The 8,583-nt window shown below is 45.5% G+C and overlaps 1 protein-coding gene across 2 annotated transcripts in view; it reads right to left on the bottom strand.

Moving 5' to 3' along the window:
* Positions 1 to 517: 517 nt before the first annotated feature.
* topbp1 (DNA topoisomerase II binding protein 1) overlaps positions 518 to 8,583 on the bottom strand; it is a 14,662-nt gene continuing 6,596 nt past the window's right edge. The window contains exons 12-28 of one of the 2 annotated variants that reach the window (XM_086191877.1): positions 8,345 to 8,517; positions 7,387 to 7,598; positions 6,949 to 7,265; positions 6,674 to 6,859; positions 6,446 to 6,561; positions 6,207 to 6,330; positions 5,108 to 5,251; positions 4,753 to 4,840; positions 4,451 to 4,643; positions 4,042 to 4,274; positions 2,697 to 2,839; positions 2,479 to 2,575; positions 1,992 to 2,155; positions 1,505 to 1,633; positions 1,334 to 1,423; positions 824 to 985; positions 518 to 740 (exon numbers count right to left, since the gene is read on the bottom strand). In XM_086191877.1, the coding sequence (XP_086048003.1) occupies positions 612 to 740; positions 824 to 985; positions 1,334 to 1,423; positions 1,505 to 1,633; positions 1,992 to 2,155; positions 2,479 to 2,575; positions 2,697 to 2,839; positions 4,042 to 4,274; positions 4,451 to 4,643; positions 4,753 to 4,840; positions 5,108 to 5,251; positions 6,207 to 6,330; positions 6,446 to 6,561; positions 6,674 to 6,859; positions 6,949 to 7,265; positions 7,387 to 7,598; positions 8,345 to 8,517 (2,700 nt within the window). In that variant the 3' untranslated portion in view covers positions 518 to 611. The remainder of the gene's footprint in view (positions 741 to 823; positions 986 to 1,333; positions 1,424 to 1,504; positions 1,634 to 1,991; positions 2,156 to 2,478; positions 2,576 to 2,696; positions 2,840 to 4,041; positions 4,275 to 4,450; positions 4,644 to 4,752; positions 4,841 to 5,107; positions 5,252 to 6,206; positions 6,331 to 6,445; positions 6,562 to 6,673; positions 6,860 to 6,948; positions 7,266 to 7,386; positions 7,599 to 8,344; positions 8,518 to 8,583) is intronic. The other variant, XM_086191878.1, reaches the window with a different exon arrangement.

Here is an 8,583-nt window from a genome sequence, read left to right as displayed (position 1 = left end):
CAAAGAGCATCTCCACGCTGAACCTATCAGAAGGTTAACCCACTAATCCATCCATATGGGAGGAAACGGGGGCCTCGTTACTGCAGCAAAGACCTTAAGCAGCGGTAAATCTGGTGTTTACTGGTGGCTGAGATAAACAGCTGATAAAGGCGGCTCATACACACCGGCAGGGAAGTTCACGCCCTCCCGGTTTAGGTTTTGGCAAGTGTCACTAGATTTTATCAAGCAATTCAGGATATAAATGAGCACAATTTCATCTAAAAACTAGACAATGAGTGAATCCACCTTTTAAAAACCTTTTTTAAAAATAAAACCATGCAAGTCAGTTAATGTTGCAGTCCTGAGGCTCACAGTGAAGCTGTACTGCCCTCTAGTGGCTAATCGTATCCCCGCATCTAATTACAAAACGTGACTCGACATTTTCTGCGGCAGTCATTGAATCATCCATCAGGGTCAAGAGCCCCGTCAGCCTGCAGCAGCCGCAGTGCTGTCATGTAGCAGTGACAGATGAACAAAACACGTGCAACATTTAATTTATTTCATATTGGAGATAGAAAAGAAAAAAAAAATCTTATTTACAATCATATTCAGAAATATTTAGTGCTTCTATTTCAGTTCACGCGTGTTTTTTTCAGCCTGGACGTTTCGACGGCTGCTTTGCGTTTGCGTGAGGGGGTGCTGGGGGTTTCTTCAGAAGGAGCGCCAGTCAGGTAGTAAAGGTCAACGGGGGGGGTCGGCTCCTGCTGGGACACGAATGGTGTCAGAACAGAGAATCAGACATGAGCTAAGACTTGGTTCACCTTTCACCAGGACTCTTCCCGACCTGCATGAGGTAGTCTGCGATGTACTCTGGCTTCAAGCATGTGACTCCTTGCGAGGCAGCTTCTGAAACGTCCACTCTGAAGTCTCCGGGTTTGAGACGACTGAAGTCTGCGAACAGATGAGAGGCTTCCTTGTACAAGGACGGGGACGGACTCGGCAGAACCTGGAGAAAGATGACAGGCTAAAGCTGTAATTCCAAAGGAAACAAAACGGTAATATTTTAGTGAAAATGCAAAGGAAATGGTGTCCGCGTTACTATGGATTTTTGTTTTATCCGGAGAGAATTCTGCCTGTTTCCTCGTCTCTTACTTCATGTCTTGTGCCAGCATTTTAGATCTCCAAGGCAGGTTTTAGTCAATACAGACTTAATGCTGGCTGCTTAACATTTTATTTTTATAGTAACCCTAAGTGACTAAAAGTTGCTTTGGAAGAAGTTTATAATGCCGTCTAAAGACCTTTCCTTCTCCGTCTACCTGACTGATGAACCTACAAGTCAGTAAAAGCAAGTAACCTTTGCCCCGCCGGACTGCAGTAACCGTCTGAAGCCTGATTCTCGGCTCTGGTCGATGTTCAGCATGACCGTCCAGCCACTGAAGGCTCCCTGAAAAACAGACATTCATGTTCAGGAGAGCTAGCCAGCGAGGCGGGTGGCCGAGGCCTCTGAGCAGGAGCTGATACGTACTCCCCGATCAGAGCGTCCCTGCAGGGCTCTTCTCCAGCGCATGGCCGCTGACGCCAGCCTCCTCTGCTGGGAAGTGATGGAAGGCAACGCATCCAGGATGGAGCTGTTACCCCACTCGTACTCATCCTCCTACGACAGACACACACAATTATTAGAACCTGATCTGGGCAAGTAATGCTGCCCACTATCTACTACTAACAAAGTCAACTGCAGTTTAGTGAACAGATTTTTCATGATAATTTGTGGCCCACTTGTGGATTAAGACCGTAATTCATGGCGATTTTATGAGGAATATTAGAGACTTGAACACCGGGAGATTTCATAGTTGATATCTAAAATATTGTAAACCATGAGTTTGGTTGCCTGAATCGATGTAAAAAGAATTATACCGTCACAAATTGAGTAGAACTCGGAATCTAATTCAACACTGTGTTAAAAGCTCTTTGAGAAGCTCTAAACCAGTGAGGAACGGTTGTCAAACTCAGACCTGAATGAACCGAGCCACGGATCGGCAGGCCTCCAGATAGGAGCGGTGCAGGATCCATTTGCCTGCCGCCATGGCGGCCAGGTACTTCTCGTTACGCAGGGGAGTCCCCACGATGATGTGGGAGCAGCTGAGGTCAAAAGACTGCTTGTCCAGGACGACGCCCCCTACAGCACCAATAGTCAGAAACAAACGTGGGACAAACAACTGTGAGACGGAGATGAACTCTGGAGGATTATACTGGATATGATCCAATAACGATTCAACGTGAATGTGAAATGAAAACCTGGTTCAGTTGAGAATTCTAAGCAGACAAGTGTTTTGACAGAGGAAACCTCCTCCAGGAGGAAACATTCCGGAACCCTGAGGGCAGATCCTGCCTTCCGTCATCAGGGATTTGTTCCTCTGACTTCAGGCTGGTGCTTTTTTGACGTTTTTCACTGCAGCGAGATGGAACAGGGCTGGATCTCTCATTAGGTGCTAGACTTACCGAGCTCCTCTATGAGGTGACTGTAATCAATGCGTTCCTGAGGGCTGAGGGAGGACAGCTGAAACCTCGGCGGCTGCTTCACTTTCTCACTCTCCTCCTGGGAGAAAAGACACGGGGTAGCATTTCCACGCAGAGGAAGATTCTTGCGCAGGAACAAAACCTCTTTATCGAACGATACAATGAATTTCGTTTGCTTCATACGCGCCTTGAATTCTCACCTCTGGCTCTGGTGCGACTGGAGGGTTGGCAAGTGGGAAGGCGATGCTGGGGGCTTCAGGGGTGGGGATATCATTTTCTGGCATCTCTAATGGAGGTGTTGGGACCTTCTTGCCAAGATGCTGGTCGATGACATCACAAGCCGCTGGGAGATCAAAACCATTGATTAGAACGGACATGGAGACAAACTGTAGAACATTACTTTGTGGGCTCTGCTGTAACACAGTAGATAAACTGTGTTGAGAGTCACAACCAAAGTTTCAAAACTCGTTTTACTACTGGAATCTGATTTGTTTTGACATCTCTAAGAGGCCTCGTTGTCGCGGGGGCAGCAGCCTCAGTAAGGAAGCCCAGACCATCCTCTCCCCAGCTGCTTCCACCAGCTCTTCCGGGGGAATCTCGAGGTGTTCCCAGGACAGCCGAGAGACATAATCCCTCCAGCGTGTCCTGGGTCGGCCCTGAGGCCGCCTTCAGGTCGGACATGCCTGGAAACCTCCTGAGGGAAGCGTCCTCACCAGATAGCCAAACCACCTCAACTGACTAGTCTCAACATGGAGAAGCAGTGGTTCTACTCTGAGTCCCTCCCAAATGACTGAACTTCTCATCCTTCTCAGACCTTAGATGTCTAAGAGGAGCGAGATTAAATTATTCACTGAAATTTAGCTCATTCAAGAGTCAGAAGCCATGTCTTTTCATTACGTAGGTCTATGGTGACATCAGGGACCGTTAGCTTAGCATAGCGACTGAAAACAATAGGAGATAAAAGGGCACCAAGACAGCACCTCTGCCAAGGTGAACTAAACCCCATTTTTTTTAAAGAATGCTATTTTTCACTCTGTCAAACAGATCTTCCCCAAAAAGTTATGGGTTCCTATTTCACCCATGTAACAATCCTCCACCAGGTTTGGGTGAAATTCAGCCCTGCAGTTTTTGCGTAATCCTGCAAACTGACAGATCAAATGGGCAGACAACAGTAACTCCTCCGCCAGTGATGTCATCAGGTTAGGTAATAACCATGAAATGTCCAAAGGTGATAAAATCTGCCAACTAGCAATCAAGAAACTTCAGGAAGTCACTGCACCCAACAAAAGAATTCTGGAAAAAAAGTAAGTACAGTTTTTGTTTGGACAAAGTTAAATAGTGAATGTTGGATGTGCTGGAACGTTGTTTCTTTTTTAGCTTTGGTCACAGACAGATGAGCTTTCTTCTTCGCTTCCTGTCTTAAACTAAAGCTCCTCTCTCTTCTGGCTGTAGCTTCATATTTAGTGGATAAATTCAAGACTTAGATCAACATTGTCGTTTTATGTGAACTTCCCTAAGTCACTCACAACTCCTCTGGTGTCTTACCAATCTCCACCAGCTCAGAGTCGGTCATGGAGTCTCTGAAGTGAGGGTTGTTTTCAGCGAGGACGGGGGGCAGTGGAAGCGCCAGTGGCTCCGAGTGCTGAGAGGGGCTACCAGGCCACCGTAAATTATCAGCCAGCTTAGCCCTCTCCTCCCTGGCTGTCGGATCATCCCATACGATCTGCTCACTCTGGGATGGTTCTGTGTTCAGGTCCATAGCAGCTTCACTGGATACCCTGAGATTAGGCCAAGAAAGACTTTTAATTCAATAAGTAAATGTAAAAGCTGATGTGAAAAATCACCAGAAGCTCCAACAGCTTCTTCCTGGACTGAAAGTTTCTTCCTGTACAGATATGACTTGTAAATCTTGATAGTTTTTTTCCACTTTTTTATAACCACGTAGCCTCCTCACCTCAATGCCAAGAGAGTGCGCCTGCTCCCACTGCGTCCAAGACGACTCCCCTCAGGCGTGTTTGGGTGAGAGTCGGCTCCTCCTGATCCCTTCCTGCTCAGTCGGACGGAGGTGCGCCTCCCTTTTGTGAGCTTGGTGGCTGACATGATTTCCTGGAGTTGCCTTTGAAGGTTCTCCCTCATTTCTAGAGTCTCTGAAATATTTGATAACAGAGATGATCCCATTACTCACTCGATGACTGATTCGCTTACACGTGTGCACACTTTGTGGATTTCAATGACAGTTCAACTATGGACACCCACCGTTCCCTCCGGAGGGATCATCTTGACCGGCACTTCCATCACTTACGCGACGGGAAGTTGTAGTTTCATCTGCGGCGCCGAGCTCAGACTGGTGGGCAGATAATAACAGAGTAGATCATAAAGGGATGGTGGCATCTTCATTAATGTATGAGCAGTTGAAAGATGTACATTGTACTTGTGCCGAATCTGAAGAAAAATAAACTATCGGGGGAAGCAAATTAAAAAAAACAAAACAAAAACATTTTCATGGTGTACAGATAGTAACAATCCCATGAGCAAGACTGACTCCCATAGCAAAAAATGTATTTATTGTCCAACACATAACCGTATCCAATGTCTCATTCTGGGGACCTACTTTGTTGTTGTCCTCAGGGAGGGCTCGCGTGAAAGGTGGAGACCTCTGAGAGTTGTTGGGAACCTGGCTCAGGTTCAGGCTCATCTTGGGGTTGTAGGTGAAAGGGTACAGGGACTCTGGGACGCGCCTCTGCTCTTCAGCACACTGCAGCAGAAGGATAGGCATGGTTTACACTGTTCACTCTATTAAAGCTGTCACTAGAATTAATTGAGTCAAACTGTAATGAGGAGGAAACATCTGAAACTCCCATCTGGCTCCAAAATTAGCATATCAAAGCTCTTTCTGATTACATATTTTGCTTTTGTTGAAGCGATAATTATTTCCCCCAGACAAATTATCCTGAGAGAATTCTGAGTGTTTACAGCTTTAATGTATTTTAATATCACTCTCAGTTACTTCTGTAACAAATCATTTAATAACCAGCTGGTTCAGGTCAATATCAGCTTAACATTCTAGTCTAGTTATTCGGGTGGTGCTGCCTCACAGCAAGAACGCTGCACTTAAGTCTTCACCCTAATGGATTCCAGCTGAACTGGGACAGACATGTTGGCTGGTCTTTTTCATGGTCATACTGTACTTTACTGGGATTAGCTCCGGCCACTTAGCGCCTGTGTTTGGAGGATGTCAGAGGGGTCTCCGCCCGCTCTCCTGGCTTGGATCTCCCACCTGGAGTCTCAATATATATAATAATCATAACTAGTCGTTTTCCTTCATGTAGGTGAAGTCTGTTTGACATGAGGGGAATCGGCCCAGGACCGATTCTAGAATGCTGAAGTGGCTAAACTGAACCACCTTGGCCTCAGGAGCTGAATCTGTCAGGAGTGTTTTTTTAATGGATTTACAGACTCCATTAATCTGTATCCACAAAAAGAAACATATTCTTCAGTAAGAATGGTTTTCATTTAAGAACAAAGCCTGTAATATATTTCAAATATATATTACAATTATGTTATCACTATCATTCTTGTATATTGTACATTACATTATACAGCTTGGCTACGATTATGATTATCATGCTTTTGGTAAAGTTGCTATTTGTTCTTATAATGTAAAGTGACTGAGTACATTGGGAGATTTTTTTTGCCAAAAGGAAACGTACAGCCTGCAGCCAGTGCTGGGAGACCACATGCAGCCCCCTCTCCTTCACCCCTCTGTATTCCCGGGTGTTGTCCCCCACACGGCCCTGGTAGATGTAGTGAGTCACTGTATCATCAAAAGCCCACCTTCAAGAAATGAACCCGGAAAAAAAAAAGCTGATACAGACGTGTCAAGTCACACTTTGCATCCAAATGTTACTTAAATATGAAGGGAATTTAAAGTAAATACAAATGTGAACACCTGAAGTCAGCTCCCAGTGAGGCAGCGGCAGCATTGAGCTCACTCTGCACCTTACTCAGCTTCTTCCCCACACAGATGACAACACCAGCCAGTGGGCCACCTTCATTTTCTGGTGCCTTACAAACCCAATTAGAATTAAAATTAACATTAATTATATAGTGTTATGGACCCTGTGGAAGTATGAGATTATATACTCAATGCAATTATATACTGTATAGATCTGCTCACCTCCTGCTCAGCTGTTTTAATAAGCTGGGGGCTTGCAGAGGCCGCCTGCATGTCTGAGACAGCACTGCGGCTGCTGTTGGCCAGAGCCACCTTCAGGTTCCTGTTAATGACATCTGTCAGTGGGGTCTCCGCCCGCTCTCCTGGCTTGGATCTCCCACCTGGAGTCTCAAGTGCTCCAAGTGCATCCTGGACAAAAGCAAACCAAGATATTTAGAGGATAATCTATCAAACAAGTCAACCGCAAAGCCAATTACAGTTGTGCAAGTGAGTGTGACCTTGACATTGAAAGACGGCCTGAAAAGCTGGTCTCTGCTGAGGAAACGCGAGGGCGTGTCCAGCTGTAGGCACGGCTCCCTGTTGAGGGGGTTCCTTCTGCTGCCCTCATGGTTTTGTTTCGGGGTACTGATGTCCTCTTTGGATTTCATCTCGTCCAACACAGAGTGGAACACTTTGCTCTGAAAGCGCCCTAGATCCAGTGGGGTAACAGCCTTACCACTCTGAGGACCCAGTAAAGGGATTTCTGGAGAAGAACGCTCCGGTGGAGGCATGGCTGACTTCTGGGAGGCAGCAACAAAACTCTCATCCTCCCTGTCTGTGGATGAAAAAAAATTACTGTCGCCACACCAGAAACACAAGCAGCATCAGGAAAAGTCACAGGGATTCATGTCCTGCTCCTAAACACACATTCTGATGCATCAGTCAAAGAATCTAACCAGGAGAGGGTGGCAGGTCAACTTGAAAACGCTCCTCCGCTGCCCTCTTGCCGGTGCGCGCCGACTCCAGTATCCAGTACATGGTGACAGCTGGAAGTCCCCATTTCTTTGCTGCCTGGTATTTGGTGCCCTCAGGACTCTGCAGGACCAGATGAGTGCTGGCCAGCATGCCTTTCTTCTGGTTGGCCAGACGCACAAAATAATCCTGGACACTGCAAGAGGGAGATAAGGACAGATACAGTCTTAAGACACAGAAGGTGACTGGCCAGACAGAGAATGCAGCAGATAGGGGATTTACATTAAAGATGGATGTAGCAAATAGTTGTTTTCACTGCTAATTAAGGCTGTAACAAGTGATTGCAGTCTGCCGATTGCTTCCACTATAAATCAAGTAATCATTTAGTTGATAACTGCTCATCATAACCTCGCTGAGCTCAGATTGATGTGTTCAAACTATTGCTCCATTTTCTGAACTAATTGATGAAAAAAGCAGCAAGTCCTTCTGTTTCTTCCCTGTAAATGTTTGGCATTTTTTCTTGATCAACTCGTCAATTGATTGATTAATTGTTCCTGCTCTACCGCTGATCGGTGTACACTTTTCATCATGAACAGATAAATCACATTTAAATGTTTTGAAAAAGAAAACATAGAATAATGTGATGTCATTACGTTTTCCTTCTTTCCTTTTTTGTTCTTAAGTGCGTTTTGTACCTGAGTATCTTTTGGTAAATGGACTCAATTTCATGGACTCAATTTTTTGGGTGATCCAGGTAACATGTAAACTATAACACCCAAAAACAAAGGCAGCGGCCAAAAACCTCAACATTTCACTTCAACAAACACAAATGAAGACCAAGCTATTTTCAGTCTTTGTAATTCTGTAATCAATAAATGTTTGTTACTTTAATAGAAAAATGATTGGTCAGTTATCAAAACTATTGATGAATTGCAAACGTACTTGGCTCCAAGGTGCTTAGCCAGCTCAACCAAAGACTCCCTCTCTGCTCCGGTGAACTGGCTGACAGAGAGAACACAATCCTTGAGAGGAACACGGCCGTCCATCACAGGAACAGGAGTGAACAGAGGGTTGGAGGAAAGCTGGAGAACACACTCCCTCTCCACACACATGGCCTTGAAAATCCAGAGCAAAACACATCAGAGTCCAACTTGCAAAACAGAAGGATCGAATATTCATTT

The sequence above is a fragment of the Aulostomus chinensis genome, chromosome 21 (assembly GCF_037954235.1).
Source record: "Aulostomus chinensis isolate RoL2024-O1b breed Wild chromosome 21, RoL_Achi_v1.0, whole genome shotgun sequence".
Classification (NCBI taxonomy): domain Eukaryota; kingdom Metazoa; phylum Chordata; class Actinopteri; order Syngnathiformes; family Aulostomidae; genus Aulostomus; species Aulostomus chinensis.
This window is presented reverse-complemented; position numbering and strand designations above follow the sequence as displayed.